Genomic DNA, 21,124 nt, shown 5'->3' with positions numbered 1-21,124 from the left:
AGCTTTCACATACAGACAGCATGGAATAGGGAAAATGGAGGCAGAACCAGCTTAAACAAGCCCCATGGTAAAGGGAAGAAAGAGAGAATCTGCGCCAGCTCCTTATATGGAAAAGTAACCATGGTTACTGGAATGTAAAGAGATATGAGGTAAAATCAGAGGCGGGAACTCCCAGCAGAAAATTTAAACTGAATGAACTCTCTCGGATAGGTTGATCAATTCAAAATCTCAATAATGAGCTAGTTGGCTCTCTCGGATAGGTTGTACAAATTAAAATCTCAAAGATGAATTAGTTAGTTCTCTCGGATAGGCTGTAACCTCTGTAGTACCCAGTCAATGGGGAAACAGGGGAGGGACTTGCGCATTAGGAATAGGAGATTAAAAGCTCGCCATTCTCTTCCTCTGGTGCGCCAGCCTACCACGTTTTTGACTGTGTGCCCTTTCTTGCAAGATCGTAAATAAATTCTTTTCTCCTCCAGAACCGAGTGAGCATTTTTTGTATAATGCTTGTTTCTAACATACTTAATCAGAATCCGCATTTTAACAAGGTCCCTGGAGTATTTGTATGCACATTAAAGTTTGAGAAGCAGATAGATCAAACTTCTTGAATTCTAGCTCTACCAGTCACCATCTGTGAGCCTTCGCATGATACCTCAGTTTCTTAATCCATAAAATGAGAATAATAATAATAATAATAAGTCATATGGTTGTTGAGAGGATTAAATAAGTGAATACACATAAAGAACTTAGGACAGGGCATAGTACATAACAGTCAGGCTGTTGTTTGTTAGAATAAGGATTATTTGAGTTGTAAATGCTGGGTGCATTAACTGACAAATAGAAAGTACTTAGTAAATGTTATTTGCAGTGGACAAAATACTGTTGGGTACTCACTTCGGCAGCATATATACTAAAATGGGAATGATACAGAGAAGATTAGCGTGGCCCCTGTGCAAGGATGATAAGCAAACTCGTGAAGCGTTTCATATTTTAAAAAAATATATATTGCTGGGTGTTTTGGAAACTTGAACCCTGACCGCATGATACTTATAACCTGGTGGTATTAATTGTGCATATATGTGGTGTCCATTTAAAAAAAAGAATCATAAATAATAATAGTCTTTTAGAAGTACCCATTCCACACTATTCAAGAGGGGTCCCTGATGCAACCTGGATCTTAAATGATGGATCTGAATTGTAATTTGTGAGCTGAACTTGAACTAATACTGCTCTAGACACCATGAAGTGACTAATATGGAGGAAGCAAAAGACATTCCTTGACTTCCTGATTTGCAAATAGTTCTAATATAAATTGCTCTGTGAGATTTATAAAGCTGATGGCATTCAAAAGAACCCCATCTGGCAAATAAAGTGAAAACAAATTGATTCTGCCTGATGGGGGGGGGGGGTAAGGAACGAGTTGATGCTACTCATCTGCACTATTTCCCAGGATAAGAAGTATCCTGCAATGGTTCTCAAACTTGGCTGCCCACTGGAATCACCTGGGGAGCCTTACAAAAATACCAATATCGAGTTCCCACCCCCAGAGATTCTGATTTAATTGCTTTGGAGTAAGGCCCAGGAATAGGTAATTCTTTTAAGTTCCCAAGTGATTATAATGCACTGCTGTGGTTGAAAACCACTGCTATAAAAACAGGTTTGGACCAAAGGTGACCCCAAGTCAATGGAGGGAATTAGCAGAAAGTGAACAAGAACCAAGGAAAAAAGAGGAAGAGAAGAAAAGGCTATCAGATAGATAATCAGCACTCTGTTTCTAGGCCTTGGAATGGAAACAGCAGGAATGTGACTCTGCCCCACCAGGACAACTAGGCACTTTGTAAATTTGATTTACTTCCAGACAGATATCACAGGTCCAAGTACAGGTCAAACCCCTGAAGTAGCAGGAAGGGGGGGAGATTTCCAGAAAAGTAGGGCTGAGAAAATGGGGTAATGAGGTAAAACATCCAAAACACTTGCCATAAAACCCATGGCCTTTACACACAGAATCTTGCAGGACCTTTCTCAAAACTCATTGCCATAACAGCCAAAACCTAGAAGCAAACCCATGTGAGTAGAATGGATAAACACATTGCAGCATATCCACTCAATGAATATTAGAAGTGATGCTAAAGCATGAACTGCTGCTACATATAACAACATGGATGAATTGCACAGACACAATGTTGAGAAAAAGAGACTGATGTATAAGAGCACATACTAGATAATTCCCTTTATATGAAATCCAAGAATAGGCTAAACCAATGGTGATAGAAGTCAGAAGAGTGGTACCTTTTGGAGGCACTGACTGGGAGTAGGCCCAAGGGAGCCTGATGGGTAAATGCTGGAAATGTTCTATGTCTTGGTCTGGGTGAACTTATGGAAACTATTTGTTGAGATGAACAGTTATGATTGGTGCATGCTACTGTATGCAAGTTATACCTCAATAAAAATAAAGAAAAAGAAATGTACTTGCTATTATTATCACTCATTCACTAAATGTTTATTAAAATGCTAGACCCTGTTCTAGGTGCTGGATACAGAGGTGAACTAAACCAACAGAGTCCCTGCTGTTTGGGCACTTACATTCTAAAGAAGAAGGCAAACCATAAAACAGAAACAAAATTTATATAGCACATGATACCAGGTAGTGATACGTGTCACAAAGAAAAATCAAGTAGAGTGAAGGGCTGCCGAGTGTGAGTATGTGTATTGGGGCAGGGGGAGGGGAATATGCTATTTTAGACAGCAAGGTCAGAGAAGGCCTTTCTGAGAGGGCACCATTCCAGCAAGTTCAGGATATCTGGTTTCCAGCCCACAGCAGATTGGAAGCAGGGCATATTAGATGGAGATGGGAATGTTATTTGAAGACGGACAAACTGACAGCAAAGGAGCGTGGACTGACAGTGAGGGAGAGACATCAGAGCTATAAAAAGCAGGTCCAAACCTTCAGAGGGCCCTGCATGAGGGGGAGATACCTTCTCACTTCAATTGCCTCTAGCATGTCCCTGTGATAAGGCTTGAAACACCCTTCTGTTTTATCACTTCTCTCACTGTTTCATCATCATTCCCTGGCCTCTCTACCACAAGACAGTGAGCCTCTTGAAGGCAGGGATTTGGCTCTGTTCGTTTTTGTATCCTCAGCACCTACCACAATGAGGGGAGATAGCAAGTAAATATTTATCACGTGCCTGGTTGTCTGATGATGCTGCATCACCCCAAAAATATTGCTCAAACACTCCTATTTCCAGAGCTCTCTGTGTAAGCATATAATGCAGTTTCGAGTTCAGAACGGATAAATAAAGTTTTAACTTTTAAGATCAGGTGATTAAAAAAAGAGAAAAGTCTCAGGCATCTGGAGAATTCACTTACGGGAAACTCCTCATTTCCCAAAGCTGCAGGGGAAATGAGGTGTTAACTGTGTTGATCAATTTTGTCTCGACATCACCTGATCTGTCTCCTTGCATCTCAGCCAGAAGCAGTGGTGTTCAGAGTGTGTATGAATCACTTGAAGGGGCTGAAGAGAAATGCAGATTTCAAGGCCTCATCCTCAGAAATTATGATTCACAATCTCTGGGATGTGGACTAGGAATAATAATAAAAAATACAACTAACATTATTGAACACTTACCACTCTAAATGCATTTCATGTTCTATCTCATCTAATCCACCAAACAATCCTATGATGTAGGTGCATTTTACAGATGAGGAAAATGAGGCACAGAAGACTCAGGTAACTTGGCAAAGGTCACACAAATAGTAAATAGTGCTGGGATTCAAATCCAGGCACTCTGGCTCTAAATCTTGTGCTCTGAAGCCCCTCAGTCTATTGCCTCCTGGTGCCTATTTGCATCAAGCAGTCGAGTTATGCTGGTGGTCTGGGAGCTTCACTTTAAAAACACTGGCTTATAAAGTCCTTTTCTTTATCTCCTACATCCCCTATCTATAACTACTGTTACCTTGACCCCTGCCATTCAGGGAAGTCTTACACTTTCCATATCAGAAGGGGATCATAGGTCCTATCCTTCTTCAAACTAAGTGGATGACTAAAAGCCTACATCCATGGGAAGGCTGAACTATCATGGTAAGATAGGTAAGCAAAGGCACCTCAAACCATGGGAGACACAGGATGGGAAACAAAGAAAACATCACATCCAGGGAGCAGAGGAAATGGACAAGGAATAGAGGTGCCCATGAGAGAAGGAGAGAAAGAAAATCAGCATTCAGCTTCTCTGTCTTGGGCAGAACTAGCAGCAATGTGGTTCATCATTTGAGAGAGAATGCAAAAGACTGGGTCCCTCTGCCTTTCTCTGGCTGCATGAGCATGCTCAGCCTGGGCATGAGGCAGGCTGAAAGTGTCAGAGTTAATGCTCTCAACCAGTGAGGGACAGGAAGGAATTGGTGGATAAGTGCCCCTAGTTGCAAACTTCTCCCAGGGGAAAACTTGGAGGTGTACTCTATACCATCTATCACAGGTCCCCAGCAGGATGGGGCCCCAGTTGCCCACAGAGGTAATCTGCTCATCAACATACCCTTTATGGGCTTTCCTCTCTTCCCTGCCTCACTTCCTCACTATATCACTGTGCTTCCTGGGATCACTCCTCAAATAAACTACTTGCTCTCAAATCCTTGTCTCAGGCCGTATTTGGGGGGGGAGGGCGGGGAGTCAAAATAAAGCAAGGAGTATATATAACAAATATAGTGACTACTACAGGTGAATTTCCTGGTGTGTCGGGGAGGGCTACTGAAGTTTGGAAAGGCCACTGATTAATACTTGCAACATCTGCTTTTCTTATTTAATTCTTCTTGACTTCTTCATAGCTCTGTGATTGAAATGTTTAAACATTGCCAAAGCTGGCCTATTATACAATGATGAAGGGAAAACTGGAGTTGCTTCTAGGATTGGACTTTTAGTAAGGGCCAAGCATTCTGCCTGTAGGGATAAAAGGAGGCAACAGAGCAAGGTGAGAAACATGGAGGCATCTGTTTGTTATAAACATTCATTTAAAACCTAGTACACAGCTTAGATTCCCCAGGGTGGCAGGTTATAGTTTCCAAAAATGGTCACAACAGCCCATCACACATGTTTTTCTAGAACCTTGCCACTCTCCCTCTCCTTGAACCTCAAAGACCATGTGACTGCTTTGACCAGCAGAGTATGGAAGTGACAGTATAAGACACCCAAGGCAAGGTCATGAAATGCCATGCATTTTTTTCTTATTCTTTTAGAATGCTCACTTAATCCCACTACCACACTGTGAGACTGTCCAAGCAGTCCATGGGAAGGCCAGTGTGGAGAGGAACCAAGGCCCCAAGTCTTGGCTGTGCTCCGTATGGACAGCCAGCACCAACTTGCCAGCCATGTGAGTACCCTACCTTGAAAGTGCTTCCAGCAGACACTAGAAGGAGCAGAGGAAAGCTGTCCCTGCCAAATCCTGCTCACATTGCAGATTTATGAGCAAAATAAAGGAGTGTTGTTATTTTAAGCTACCAGTTTCGGGGTGGTTTGTTACACAGCAGTAGATAACTGATAGACTCAGTTTCCCAAGAATGGAAAGATGACAGAGTTTTTACCTTTTTTTGTTGTTGTTAGCCCCTGTTTATCTTCCCTTTTATGAAGCCTGCAATCTCAAGTTCTCCTCTGGACCTCCATGCCCTTACCTCTTCCACTAGTTCTGCTGAAACAGTATGGAAATTTTCCCATCTCATCATCTGCCAGAGTTTCAATGTGCCTATAAATATTTGTAAATTGATAGATATGTGTACTGTTCCTCTTATCCCATCCACCCTATTCCCTTGTAAAACAAGTTTCCATAGATTCTATTGATTCCCTCTGGTAAACAAATTTTATTAGACCAGAGATTGAGTCTTAGATACTTTGGGTAAACTTAATAAATTGAAGGACTCCTGTGGTCTAATCTTGGAGCAGTATCTCCTAAGCAGCTACAGATAATAAAAAATCAGCTCCTTTCTTTCCTCAAATCTCTCAAAGTACAATAATAGAAATCTATTCATAAGGACAATAATACTTTTCAAACCCCTTCCCCATTCTCCAGTTCCTTTGTCCTTCACAGCTGCTTCAGAACCTTTTACATACCAACATTGTCTCAAGCCCCAGAATCCATTTGTTCTTTTTTTTCTTTTTTTAAAAAACACTGTGTTTATTATAATAGCTATAATAGCAAAAAAATAGAAAAAGATAAAAACTGAATGGTCAGCAACAGAGCTGAGTAATAATTATAAATATTATATAAAAAGATAAAAATTGGAGAAAATACAATATGTTCATTTCCTGGAACCATGCAAAACACTTATATACCTAGAAAATACATAAAATTGTTGCGTTAAGGTAATAAGAATATAGGCAAGTATATTGTTAATTTATAAAGACTTTTATTTTTCCCTCCAAACTGGGGTAGCTAAGAAGGCAAATGCTGGATACTTCGCTTTTATTTTCTTGACACCAAAGCAATTTACTGGTGTGTTCTTATTTACATATTTGTTTCAGATCATGGCACAGAGTTTTCCAATTAGCTTTTCAAAGTTAGCAAAATTTTTATACCACAAAATACAGACAGTAAGACAAACCAAAACAATCTTTAAAATCCTTGTCTAACCTTCTGTGAATGTAGATTTGTGACCAAGTAGTTTAACAGAGTATTAGAAGAATAAAACTTTGCAAGCATATATAGCCTAAAGTTTCACGCATTTAAGTGCTTCTGAAGTACACTCCATCCCTTCAGCATTTTGCCTTTAGGCTCCAGACCCGCCCTCCAGGAACCCCCTCTGAATCTGTCTCAGATTTCTGCGCTATGGGACTGGGGTCCGGCCCTGGCCTCCTCATCTGCCAAAGCCTCATGGTACTGCAATCTCCATTCCCTGGGGTCTCGGTTATGGACTTTGGCCACAAACATAAGAACTTTCAACTTGCTGGTTTCCAGGTTGCTACGGGGGCCCCACTGAAATTCATAATCTACAGGATCAGAGTGGGGTATCGGCTGGCACTTCAAATAACGCTGTCGCACAAACTGTTCAGTAATGAGTTTCTTGGGGTCCCCAAAAATTAAATGCTTCTTAGTGGGGTACACTCCTAACCGGCGAAGAAATTCCCAGATTTCAGACTCCTTGATGGTGTTGCCCTTCATAAAGATGAGCCCTAAAATGATCATGAGAAGGCCGGTGGTGGGCGGTTCCTGGTTGCCCCTCAGCTCGGCATCCTTCTCCGCGGGCTCCAGAGTGTTGATCAGGATGTAAGTGTTGCTCTGGGGCTCAAGTTCCACCAGCCTGTACCCAAAGACGTCCTTGAGTCTCTCGGCGGCGAGCCTGAGGAGGGCAGGGAAGCTGTCCTTGTACTCTCCAATGACATGCTTCAGGATGTCGATCCGCTTGATTGGGATCTTCTTCTGGTCCTTTATCAGCAAGAACTGGACCAGCTCGGCCACCTTCAGGTCCAGGTTCTCCTGGGACATGGACCCCACGACAGCCGAGGAGGTCGGGTCATTCTGCCAGCGGCCTGCCCCCCAGGAGGTGCTCAGAGCCTCGTCGTCATCGACGCTGCCTTTTGGGGCCTGGCTCTGCCTTTTGCGGCCCCTGTCCTTCTTCCTCTCGGCCTGGGAGCCAGGACGACCTCGGATTCTGGGTTTTTGCGACATGTCACCCGGGCGGCGGGCACCGGGCGCCGGCTGAGACCCTGCGAGCCGAGCGTTCGCTGTAACCGATGTTGGCTGGATCGCGAGCATTGTCAGGCACGCGAAGGGGATTGTGGGGCAGCGCGAGACTCGCAGCTGGGTTCTTTCCCCTCCCCCCTCTCTTTTTGCTCTTCCCTTTCCCCCCTAAACCTTGATAATAGCCTCTAAACCATTAAAAAATAATTATTCTCTTTCTAAGAAGGTGGAAGGGACAAGAAAGAGGGACTCTGGGCAGGCAAATATATTTTTTTCTAGTTATGGGAGGTTATTGGACAGGTGTGAGAAAGAAGGTTGCTACCACCAATTTACCTACAGATTTCGTCTCAATACACTGTAAGGCATCCATTTTAATGTAACTAGTTAATAAATGACAGCAAAAGGATAAAAAGAAGAAATAAGTGAAGATGAACTCTATGTTAAGGAAATGTGCTTAGCATCTACCTGTGAGAATTTAGGTTTTAGATTTTATCTTAATATCAAGGAATCTTCCTATTCTGTAACACCAAGGAAAACTTAAAGTGCATTTCTGGAAACAAATGTTTTAACTGAACCAAGCCAAAAAAAAAAAAAAGGAAGAATTAAAATCTTATTTTAAATTCAGATTCATTTCTGGCTCTCTCTTTTTTTTCCCTTGTGTTCCGGTGAAATTGAAGATGACTAAAGGCAATTTGAGGACTTCCTGCTGAGGATTTGGACTCTGAAGAGATATTTACAATTAACCATTATTCTAAAATACCTTGTAGGGATTTGTTTTTCCTTGTCATTGGTTTGCTTCAGTCCCTTTTATCCATTCTCCAAGCCCCCAAAAGGGTCATAATTCTCAGCCAAGCAAGAAATTTATGAGGTATTTGTGCTTAACTACATGATAGTAGAAACTTGAGTAAAAATTACTAGTGCAATAGAAAAAGTAACATTATTAACAGACCATTTCATTCCCTGAGTACAAATATACTCAGGGCTAGCTCCTATCAATCAGTCAATTGATATACCCCTGCATAAAAATTCCACATTTATTCTTAGTTTCCTGACTATCCCCTTTACCCTTTATATGGGTGTTTCTAAAAGTGTGGTCCTAGATCCACCAGCACTATCAACATCACCGGGGAACTTGTTAGAAATGCAAATTCTCAGGCCCCATCCCAGTCCTATTGAACCAGAAACTGCAGTTCTGCCTGGTTATCTGTGTTTTAACAAGCCCTCCAGGGGATTCTGATGGCCACCAGATTATCAGAGAGATACCACTGCCTTAGAACATAAAATTAGACCAGATTGGTACAGGGACCTGAAAGTCAAAAGGCCTAAATTCTCTTCTGTGCTCTGCCATTAAGTTTACTTTGTGACCTTCATCAAGTCACCATACTTCTCTGAACCTCAGGTTTCTCATGTACAAAATGAAGGACTTAGGACAGACATTCTTTAAGATCCTTACCAGTTCTAGAAAATAAAGTTACTGCCCTCAAGAGCACGAGCTGAGTACAGCAATATCCTGGCATATGATTCTATTTTTTTTTTTATGTCAGATTTTTTAAAGTTTCAGGAAAGGCTAACCCAGTCTTGTTAAAATGACTAAATACTTTAAAACAGGTAGAAGCAGTATTTAAAACATTTCTGTCAAGACCAATTCATTTGTTAAAGGCACTGGTGAATGTTCCCTGACAGTTTATCTCTCTCGGAATTTATCATTTCTCAGCCAAATTAATTCATCTGATCAGTCCTGGAATCTTGATGTGCAATTATTTTTTATTTGCCCTAAGAATAGATCCCTAACTACCCTTCCATTCAGAAAAATGTTCTTCTTATACAAAAGTGACTCGGCATTAGTTAAAATTTCTATTAAGATGTCAACCTAGCATATTCTATTGGTAGGAAAGATATATCACACTCTTGCAATGATATTAAAACTTAATTTTGATGATGAATGTTATGTAAGATTTATATTCTAAGATGGTATTGTGATATTCAGCTTGAAAACCTTTCATTTTTTTCCTGATGATAAATTAGATTCAGTATTTTTGAGCTGGGACCAGTTTTTTTTTTTATACAAATATTTGATTTTAATATTTGATTAAAGCTACATTCACTATTTAGGAACACATTTATGGTTAGCAATTTAATAGTGTAAAATTGGTGAAAGTATAAGAACCTTGGTCTATACAACTCCATATAATTTGACAAAAAATAGCCATAAACTTGATAAAAACCTGTTCAAATAATTTTTGTTTGTTTCTGAACAGAGCTTTCTTGGGGTAGAAAAATAGAATGTGGTGTGGATTGGGCAGATACCCAATCCCAGGGGCACGCACACTTCTTAGCCTGCCATGCACCCAGCCTCACAGTTTTAGCTCTTGTGTGAATTCTGGAGCCCCGGAAGTCCCTCCCCCAACTCCCATTTCTGAGTGGCTCTTACGGGCCACTACTTTCCTCTCAGGTAGGTCTGTGGGAAGAAGGAATGCAACATGACAGAAGTGGGCCACATTAGCTTTTCCCACTTAGTTCAAAACACGGGAGGTTATTTTGATGAGTGTATATAGAGGTACATATTTTTCTTTTTGTGTCAGATTACAATATGGCTTGAAATGACACTGGACAGATATTACATTTTTAAAAATAGATAATGGCTCAAAAATCAAAACAAAATACAGGAAGAGTTTCATTCTACTCTTTCCCCATCCACTTCATTCCCACATATTATAATGATTAGTTTCTTCTGAGTTCTTTGAGTTTCTTTTTGCAAATACAACCATACACAGAGTACCAACTTTTAGCTTTGTTGATTTTCTATACTGTGTATTTGCTTTCTACTTTAATTCTGTTCTTTATTAAATATTTCCTTTTTTCCTCCTTTTTGATCCTTTTTATTTTTTAATGCTTTTTTTGTGAACTTTAACATATATACATAACAGTGATAACTTTCAAGGTATGATTTAACAGGTAGAGAACAAACCTCAAAGAATGTCATGGGTCACAGTTCCACAATTTCAGCTATTTCCATTATTGTAAAATATAACATACATACAGAAAGGTGTCAATTCTTGACATACAGCTCAACAAGCAGTAATATAGGTAATTTCAAAAAATTGTTACGGTTTACAGTTCCACAGTTTCAGTTCTTTCCTTATTATGAAACATAGGGTATATACAGAAAGGTGAAGACTTTCAAAGCACAATTCCATGAATAGGTATAGAGCAAATTTCAAAGAATTTTATAGGTTACAGTTCCACCATTTTAGTTATTTCCTTCTAACTATTCCAACACCCCAGTATTTAAAAAATATACATATATTTATGTAAAGTTTCAGCATTCATAGACCTTTGTTAAATCTTATCTTGTCTGTTGCTACCCCTTCGTCTCATTTTATCTCTTTCTCCATCTTCAGGGGTGTCTAGGCAGTGAGCACCCTACCTTGTTCATATTGAAAGAGGGTGTCAACAGCATGAGGAAGGGGGCTGCATCTGATTGTTGTTCCTAAAGAGGCTGTTGCCTCTGGGTTTTAGGAAGCTAGGACCAGTTTTAAAAAGAGACACGAAACATGGGCAGGGTGCACTTTGTTGAATCTCAATACATGATTCCATCCATTTGTCAAGCTTCGGAATATGACAAGTGGACCCCTTGATGAAACAGACTTTCCAGATGGGATGAAATCCTGACATAAGTAGTTTGGAAGTTAGCTTGATCTTTCTATTACTGAGGGAGAAGGTCATGAAAAATGAGGTTTCTACATAAAGAGTCACTGATAAAAAATAAACTGAAGAGCTTACACAGTCACAAAGAAAAATGGTTCAAGATCTGGAAACAGGAAAAGAAGGAAATGCACGTGGCTGCGGGGGAAAATCCTTTAACATGGCACTTTTCCCTTTTACAATAAACATAAAAGAAGAAACAAAGACACTGCTGGCATAAATGTCACAACAAGCCACACTGGTAAAAACAAATGATCCACCCAGGCCAGTTTTCAGTCTAAGAATGTTTAAAGACAATATAACATTTACTTGGCACTGTGCTAGGCACTGTGGGAGGGTAAAAAACAAATATGGTGATGAGGAAAAGCTGGATCAAGAGAACTGCATCCTCACTAAACAATTAACTAGGTTAATCTGGACATGTTGCTCCTGGGCAAAAGGCCTCTTGAGGCAGAAGGTCTTTTCTAGCTTCTATGCCACACGATTTGTTGAGGAGATAGACTTACATGTGAAATGATCAGAGAATCAGCCTAGGGTATGGAGGCCAAACTTGTTTGCACCTCTAGGTAGGAGCATATAGGCTTGCTGGTTTAGGTAAAGCCTCACGGATGTAAATCAGGAGATTGGTCCTCCTTTAAGTGCTATTTCTGCCATAGAGAAAGTCCATTCAAGGGCCAGGATTTCATCTATCCATTCAATGAGTATTTATTGAGCATCTACCATGTGCCAGACACTGTTCTAACTGCTGGGATGCACTGTGGTGCAGGGTGTGAAGAAAAACGTTAGCATAGCAGTCCTGAGACTGCTATCATTAGAAAGTCCTGCTTGCAAGTTTGGCTGACATTTGGGAACTTGAATTTCAAGAGGGCTGCCACCACAGTAACTAAGAGAGGCTCACTGTGCCTAAACTTTGTACAAACAACGCTGTTTATGTTGAACACCTTCTTTTTTTCTGGGATCCTGGAATTTTGTGTGTGATAGCCATAGGATACCTATGAGTGCAGCCCCCAGTAAAAACTCTGGGCACTGAATCTTTCATGAGCTTTCCTGGTAGGCAACATTGCACGTGTTGTTTCAGATTGTTGCTAGAGGAATTAAATGTGTCTTTCACTGGGAGAGAGGACCCTTGGAAGCTTGGGTCTGGATTCCTCCAGACTTCATCTCATGCACTTTTTCCCTTTGTTGATTTTCCTTGCTTTTCATCTTTTTGCTGTGATAAAGCATAGCCCTGAGTACATCTATATGCTGGGTCCTCCTAGCAAATTATCAAATGTGGGGTAATCCTGGGAACCCCCAATATACAGGGGGAGGAGGTCCAGACAATATGCAATTAATGTTATAAGTGGGTAAATTATCTAGTATATTAGAAGGTGATCAGTGTTAAAGGAAAAAAGCAAATGTAGAGCTGGGAGGGAGGACTGGGATGTTGTAGGGAGAGGAAACGTGTGCCATATTAAATAAGAAGTTCATTGCTAGGCCTCGTTGAGAAGGTACCATCTGCACACAGACCTGAAGGAGATGAAGATGTTAGCCAAGGTGATGTGTAAGGGAACATTTTTCTGGGCAGAGGACACAGCTCAGGCAAAGGCCCTAATATGGGAGGGTGCCTGTGTGTTTAAGGAACAGCAGGGAGGCCAGTATGCCTGGAGCAGTGGGAGTGATGGGGAGAGAGGTGGGAGATGAGGTTAGAGATGTGAGTCCAGGATGGGCAGGTGCACATCATATATGGCCGTGGAGGCCACGATAAGGATAGCAGGAAACAAAAATAAGAGTACAGTAACTAAGATGAAGTCGGGATGAAGTGACTTTACAAAACACACACTAAGGACCCTTGCTAAGTGGGCTGTATATTTGTATTGGTCTGAGGGGGAAATCTCATGTGTTGAGTCATGGTATTTGAATCTTAAGACAGTAACTATATCCAAAGCAACAATAATTGGGTTGAATAATCACGATCCTTTTTTTGCTTTTCACCTGAACAGCAAATAGTAAAAGCACAATAGCGAATGATACCACATCCATCCTGTCCTCACGCTGCAGTTGCATACTTTTAATACTTAGATACTTAGCACTGGTCTCATGGAGGGGCAAGGCTAAATGGTCCATGATACCTGTGAGGTGAAGAAAGCTGTTTGTGAATTATTTATGGCAGCCCTAGTGAGAGATGTTGAAGGCAAAGGGTATGCAGGGGTGTGAAAAACTCCTCAGTACCTGTCCTGCCCTTCTCTAGTACACACATCTTCACACACTTCCCAGAAGCCTGGAACCCTGAGAACACACATTCATACATCCACATTCAACACACTACTTCATGCTGCCTGTGCCATCACACACAGTGACAGACTGCAAAGTCTGCCACGAAATCTTTCCCTCTCTGCACGCATCCATGCCCCTGCAATTTTACTTTGTATTTCCTCCCGTCAAGAGGTGGAAATACAAATTATCAAATGTGGGGTAATCCTGGGAAGCCCCAACATACAGGGGGAGGAGGTCCAGACAATATGCAATTAATGTTATAATTATAACATTATAACATTATATAGTTCTTTACCCATTGGAAATGGAATGACCATGTGACTTCCTTTGGTCAACAGAATGCAATGGAAGTGATGGTGTGCCAATTATGAGCCTAAAATTCAAGAAGCCTTCCATGCTTCCATTCCCACTCTTGGAATCCAGTCACTCCCAGCAACCCAGATGACAAATGGCCGACTGCAATACATATTAGTAACACCACCTCAGATTAGCCAGTTTCAGCTGACCTTTCAGCTACTGTGGACACATGTGCAAGCCCAGCCAAGATCAACCAAGCCCAGCCAAGATCAACCAAGCCTGGCCAAGATCAGCCAAACAACCAAATGAACTGTAGACCTGTGAAAAATAATAGTAAACAAAACATAAGGCACTAAAAGTTTTGAGGTAGCTTGTTATGCAGCAATAGAGAACTGAAACACATAATGAAGCCTAAGTGTCTTGGTAAAAATTTCTTCATATGACTCATATCAGGAGCTCCAAAGCTAAAACCATTGTAGAATCCCCCACAGCATCGCTCAGGACAAAGGCAGATCTGACTACCACTTCAAAGCCAGAGGGACTTAGAGGGAAGCCCACTGATTTCAAAGATGGGATGCTGAACTTCAGAACAGCTCTTACATTTTGGCTTGAGAGGCCCACAGTTGTCACACTGCTTTTCTCTCTCGTTCCAGCTCACCAGGAAAAGAGCAATTGAAATGTTGGAAACATTCTCTGCTCAAGTACAACAAAGGACAGATTCTCTCATGGCTCAGGGAGGCTGAGCCTTTGACAAAACGGGAACAGCAGGAAGGGCACAGACACCAGAGCAGCTGAGAAAGAACTCAGTGCCTGGGTGAAATGTCGGCAGGCTGCCCAGCAGGGAAGCTGGCATCGATTCAGTATTACAGCATCATTTTGTAGAACCGAGAAAATATTTTTGTCTCCCAAGAATAGCAGAGCTTCCCATTTTATTGTCTGTTTCTTAGGTAGCAACGTGTAAAGTTAATCTAAAACCTGAATGTGTCCATGCCTGTCAACCTCAACACTTTTTTCTTTCCCCTCAACTCCCACCTTTTTTTTCCCCTTTGCTTTACTGCTGCATAAGGCATCCCCTCTAATAATTGTGCTCTGAAAAGAAAGGGTCAAGATATTTCAAGTACCTTTCAAAGTCATACCACAAACTCTTCCAACACAAGTTGAATAACATAATGAAAATCAGGCACAACTTTCCAATGAGACCTTCTAATTTAAATGACTGTGAATCTTAAAATGAGATATAAACTTAAATATAAGAATCACAGTGGGGTCATTCATTTATTCACCAATATAACGGGCACCAAATATGTGGTGAACAAGGCAAGACACTCCTTGCCCTCTGGAGTTTGAGGTCTCGGGTCTGTCCTAAAAAAGTTTTCAACCCTGGCACAGCTCAGGACTCAATGTGCCAAGTGCTGTGGGTGTAAGCAGGTTCCAAGCTCTGTGCAAATATAGAGGAGGGCTCAGCACTTACAAGTATGTTGGTAAGGGCAGGGGAAGCAATGTGAAATTAGAACATAGCACTCCTTGCCAATGGACACATCTCCCAAGGTCTGTGACCTTGGCACTGTCACTCTGAGGTAAACACAAAAACTTTTGAAATACGAGTTTATGATATGTCTGCCACACAGTTCCACCAGAACCCTTCATTATCCATCCTTTACACCCTAATACCAACTACTTTACACTTTGGGAGCAGGAAAGGGAATTCTCTAGTAAGAACTCATCTTCTGACTCAAGTAAAATCAAAAGGATCCTGCCTCATATCTTTTCAAAATCACCATCTCCTACTAGACTTTCTATGGGAATCTGTGAAACATTTCTATCTCCTTTAGACAAAGAAAAAAATTAAATTTGTCTTTATCTTATTTTTTCTCCTCCAAATTCTAAAATGCACAAAACAGAAACCGTAATTCCCTTTCATCTGGTGACTAGGCCATAGATTAAAATGTATGAGCTAATTCACAGGCAGAAAGCACAGAGAAAGAGGATTAAATGAGGCAATCACCTTCAAAATGTTATAAAGCCAAGTTGAAAAGCCTGATTTTGACCATACAAACTATTTTTAATTCGAGAAAGAGAAATACATCACTCCTCCCTGCCAAATTTTATTTTTCTTCAATTTCAAAGGAAGAGTTAACTCCTAGTAACTAAATTATTTTAATGAGGCTAAATGAAGAAAAAAAAAAACAAAAAAACAGACAACCAGGCTCAACAGTGTGCAAAATTCTAAAGTCTAATATAGGTCTAGCTAACTCTAGTTAATGCAGAAGCTCACCTAAAAATGCAAAGCAAATCTATAGTCACATCTATAGGAAGATATTGATTATTTAAACAATCAATATCCAGTAAAGGACTTGTAGCCAAAAAACTACAAAACATTGCTAAAGAACATCAAAGAAGACCTAAATAAATGAGAAGGGCATTCCATGTTCATGGATTAGAAGACTAAATATAGTTAAGATGTCAGTTCTACTCAAAGCAATTTACAGATCCAATGCAATCCCAAATAAATTCCAACAACCTTCTTTGCAGAAATGGAAAAGCTAATCATCAAATTTATATGGAAGTTTAAGAGTCCCTGAATAGCCAAAGCCATCTTGAAAAAGAAGAACGAAGTTGGAGGACTCATACTTCCCAATCTTAAAACTTATTACAAAGCCACAGTAATCAAAACAGCATGGTACTCTCTTTGTTGCTCAGATGTGGCCCTCTCTCTCTCTCTAACTGAACCACCTCAGCAGGTGAACTCACTGCCTTCCCCCCTACATGGAACCTGATTCCCAGGGGTGTAAATCTCCCTGGCAATGTAGGATATGACTCCCAGGGATGAATCTGGACCTGGCATCATGGGATTGAGAATATCTTCTTGACCAAAAGGGGGATGCAAAATGAAATGAAATAAAGTTTCAGTGGCTGAGAGATTTCAAATGGAGTCGAGAGGTCACTCTGGTGGACATTCTTATGCACTATATAGATAATAGGACCTCTTAGGTTTTAATGTATTGGAATAGCTAGAAATAAATACCTGAAACTATCAGACTCCAACCCAGAAGTCTGGACTCCTGAAGATGACTGTATAATAATGTAGATTATAAAGGGTGACAGTGTGATTGTGAAAACCTTGTGGATCACACTCCCTTTATCTAGTGCATGGATGGATGAGAAGAAAAATGGGGACAAAAATTAAATGAAATAGGGTGGGATGGGGGGGATGGTTTGGGTGTTCTTTTTTACTTTTATTTTTCATTCTTATTCTGATTCTTTCTGATGTAAGGAAAATGTTCAAAAATAGATTGGGGTGATGAATGCACAACTATAGTATGGTACTGTGAACGGTTGATTGTACACCATGGATGATAGTATGGTATGTGACTATATTTCAATAAAACCAAATTTAATTTAAAAAAAAAAACAGCATGGTACTGGCACAAGGAGAGACATATAGACCAACACAGTCAAATTGAGAGTTCAGAAATCAACCCTCACATTTAAGGCCAACTGATTTTTTTTTTTTTAAATGCAGGTTTATTGAGATATATTCACACAACATACAGTCCTTCAAAGTGCACAATCAGTTGTTCATAGTTGTACATTGATCACCATAATCAATCTCTGAACTTTTCATTACTCCAAAAAATAAAATAAAAATTAGAATAAAAAAGAACATCCAAAACATTCCATTCCCCACCTCCCCTCATTGTTCATATACTTTTTCTCACACTCATTCCTTGTTTTTCTTAACTTTATCAAAAAATTTAAAAACAAGCAATAAAAAAACATTTCAAAACCAAAACAAAGGACTAAGAAAAAACATATAACCTAAAATAACTACATTGCTTCCAACATGTTCCTACCCTACCCCAAGAAAAATAGACTATAACTCAACAAAGGAATAAGAAAAACAAATAACCTAAAATAACTACATTTCTGCAAACTTGTTTCTACCACAACCCCCAGAAACTAACAAACCATAGTTGTTCCTGAGCATTCCCAGAACATTGTTTACCTTCCATAATTTATCTGTTATTAGATTATCGTTCCCCCCTCACTATTTGCTGTCTTTCGCTAGGTCCCCTACATTCCACAGTATAAACCATTTATTTTACTTTTTTCCCAGTGGTCACATTAGTGGTAACAAACAGTATCTCTCTTTTTGTCCCTGGCTTATTTCGCTCAGCAATGTCTTTTTTTTTGTTTTGTTTTGTTTTTTTTTTTTAATCTTCATTTTATTGAGATATATTCACATACCACGCAGTCATACAAAACAAATCGTACTTTCGATTGTTTACAGTACCATTACATAGTGGTACATTCATCACCCAAATCAATCCCTGACACCTTCATTAGCACACACACAAAAATAACAAGAATAATAATTAGAGTGAAAAAGAGCAATTGAAGTAAAAAAGAACACTGGGTACCTTTGTCTGTTTGTTTCCTTCCCCTATTTTTCTACTCATCCATCCATAAACTAGACAAAGTGGAGTGTGGTCCTTATGGCTTTCCCAATCCCATTGTCACCCCTCATAAGCTACATTTTTATACAACTGTCTTCGAGATTCATGGGTTCTGGGTTGTAGTTTGATAGTTTCAGGTATCCACCACCAGCTACCCCAATTCTTTAGAACCTAAAAAGGGTTGTCTAAAGTGTGCATAAGAGTGCCCACCAGAGTGACCTCTCGGCTCCTTTTGGAATCTCTCTGCCACTGAAGCTTATTTCATTTCCTTTCACATCCCCCTTTTGGTCAAGAAGATGTTCTCCGTCCCACGATGCCGGGTCTACATTCCTCCCCGGGAGTCATATTCCACGTTGCCAGGGAGATTCACTCCCCTGGGTGTCTGATCCCACGTAGGGGGGAGGGCAGTGATTTCACCTTTCAAGTTGGCTTAGCTAGAGAGACAGGGTCACATCTGAGCAACAAAGAGGCATTCGGGAGGAGGCTCTTAGGCACAACCATAGGGAGGCCTAGCCTTTCCTTTGCAGCAACCGTCTTCCCAAGGGTAAAACCTGTGGTAGAGGGCTCAACCCATCAAACCACCAGTCTCCTATGTCTGTGGTCATGTTAGCAACCATGGAGGTGGGGTAGGCGAATACCCCTGCATTCTCCACAGGCTCCTCAAGGGGGCACTACATCTTTTTTTTCCCTTGTTTTCCTTTCTTTTTTTTTTTTTTTTTAACTTTCCCTTCTTTTTTAAATCAACTGTATGAAAAAAAAAAGTTAAAAAGAAAACAAACATACAATAAAAGAACATTTCAAAGAGACCATAACAAGGGAGTAAGAAAAAGACAACTAACCTAAGATAACTGCTTAACTTCCAACATGTTCCTACTTTACCCCAAAAAAGTTACCTAATATAGCAACATTTCTGTGAACTTGCTCCTACTATATCCATCAGAAATTAACAGACCATAGTCATTCCTGGGCATCCCCAGAACGTTAAATAGCTTATCTGTTCTTCCTGGATTATTGTTCCCCCTTCCTTAATTGCTCTCTATTGCTAGTTCCCCTACATTCTACATTATAAACCATTTGTTTTACATTTTTCAAAGTTCACATTAGTGGTAGCATATAATATTTCTCTTTTTGTGCCTGGCTTATTTCGCTCAGCATTATGTCTTCAAGGTTCATCCATGTTGTCATATGTTTCACGAGATCGTTCCTTCTTACTGCCGTGTAGTATTCCATCGTGTGTATATACCACATTTTATTTATCCACTCATCTGTTGAAGGACATTTGGGTTGTTTCCATCTCTTGGCAATTGTGAATAATGCTGCTATGAACATTGGCGTGCAGATATCTGTTCGTGTCACTGCTTTCCGACCTTCCGGGTATATACCGAGAAGTGCAATCGCTGGATCGAACGGTAACTCTATATCTAGTTTTCTAAGGAACTGCCAGACTGACTTCCAGAGTGGCTGAACCATTATACAGTCCCACCAACAATGAATAAGAGTTCCAATTTCTCCACATCCCCTCCAGCATTTGTAGTTTCCTGTTTGTTTAATGGCAGCCATTCTAACCGGTGTTCGATGGTATCTCATTGTGGTCTTAATTTGCATCTCTCTAATAGCTAGTGAAGCTGAACATTTTTTCATGTGTTTCTTGGCCATTTGTATTTCCTCTTCAGAGAACTGTCTTTTCATATCTTTTGCCCATTTTATAATTGGGCCGACTGTACTATTGTCATTGAGTTGTAGGATTTCTTTATATATGCAAGATATCAGTCTTTTGTCAGATACATGGTTTCCAAAAATTTTTTCCCATTGACTTGGCTGCCTCTTTACCTTTTTGAGAAATTCCTTTGAGGTGCAGAAACTTCTAAGCTTGAGGAGTTCCCATTTATCTATTTTCTCTTTTGTTGCTTGTGCTTTGGGTGTAAAGTCTAGGAAGTGGCCGCCTAATACAAGGTCTTGAAGATGTTTTCCTACATTATCTTCTAGGAGTTTTATGGTACTTTCTTTTATATTGAGATCTTTGGTCCATTTTGAGTTAATTTTTGTGTAGGGGGTGAGGTAGGGGTCCTCTTTCATTCTTTTGGATATGGATATCCAACTCTCCCAGCCCCATTTGTTGAAAAGACCATTATGACTCAGTTCAGTGACTTTGGGGGCCTTATCAAAGATCAGTCGGCCATAGATCTGAGGGTCTATCTCTGAATTCTCAATTCGATTCCATTGATCTATATGTGTATCTTTGTGCCAGTACCATGCTGTTTTGGCAACTGTGGCTTTATAATAAACTTCAAAGTCAGGGAGTGTAAGTCCCCCCACTTCGTTTTTCTTTTTTAGAGTGTCTTTAGCAATTCGAGGCATCTTCCCTTTCCAAATAAATTTGATAACTAGCTTTTCCAAGTCTGCAAAGTAGGTTGTTGGAATTTTGATTGGAATTGCATTGAATCTGTAGATGAGTTTGGGGAGAATTGACATCTTAATGACATTTAGTCTTCCTATCCACGAACATGGAATATTTTTCCATCTTTTAAGGTCCCCTTCTATTTCTTTTAGTAGAGTTATGTAGTTTTCTTTGTATAGGTCTTTTACATCTTTGGTTAAGTTTATTCCTAGGTACTTGATTTTTTTAGTTGCTATTGAAAATGGTATCTTTTTCTTGAGTGTCTCTTCAGTTTGTTCATTTCTAGCATATAGAAACATTACTGACTTATGTGCATTAACCTTGTATCCCACTACTTTGCTAAATTTGTT

The 21,124-nt window shown here is 40.1% G+C and overlaps 2 protein-coding genes and 1 non-coding gene across 3 annotated transcripts in view; 1 reads left to right on the top strand and 2 right to left on the bottom strand.

Moving 5' to 3' along the window:
• Window positions 1-886: 886 nt before the first annotated feature.
• Window positions 887-993, top strand: LOC119523946. Its single transcript, XR_005214746.1, has one exon. It is a non-coding gene; the product is annotated as a U6 spliceosomal RNA (small nuclear RNA).
• A 5,801-nt stretch (window positions 994-6,794) lies between these two features.
• Window positions 6,795-7,649, bottom strand: LOC119522081 (non-structural maintenance of chromosomes element 3 homolog). Its single transcript, XM_037820780.1, has one exon. The coding sequence runs from the start codon at window positions 7,647-7,649 to the stop codon at window positions 6,795-6,797; it is 855 nt and encodes a 284-aa protein (XP_037676708.1).
• Window position 7,650: 1 nt separating this feature from the next.
• The window catches only part of LANCL3 (LanC like 3), a 57,073-nt gene continuing 43,599 nt past the window's right edge, over window positions 7,651-21,124 (bottom strand). Inside the window, exon 3 of the mRNA XM_037820779.1 lies at window positions 7,651-7,721. Coding sequence (XP_037676707.1) covers window positions 7,651-7,721 — 71 coding nt within the window. The remainder of the gene's footprint in view (window positions 7,722-21,124) is intronic.

This window comes from Choloepus didactylus, chromosome X (genome assembly GCF_015220235.1).
Source record: "Choloepus didactylus isolate mChoDid1 chromosome X, mChoDid1.pri, whole genome shotgun sequence".
In the NCBI taxonomy this organism is placed as follows: domain Eukaryota; kingdom Metazoa; phylum Chordata; class Mammalia; order Pilosa; family Megalonychidae; genus Choloepus; species Choloepus didactylus.
Note: the sequence above shows the minus strand (reverse complement) of the source record. Positions and strands in the feature narration are given on the sequence as shown.

Coding starts and splice junctions, on each gene's coding strand:
- LOC119522081 (XM_037820780.1), bottom strand. CDS start 7,649: ATGTCGCAAAAACCCAGAATCCGAGGTCGTCCTGGCTCCCAGGCCGAG.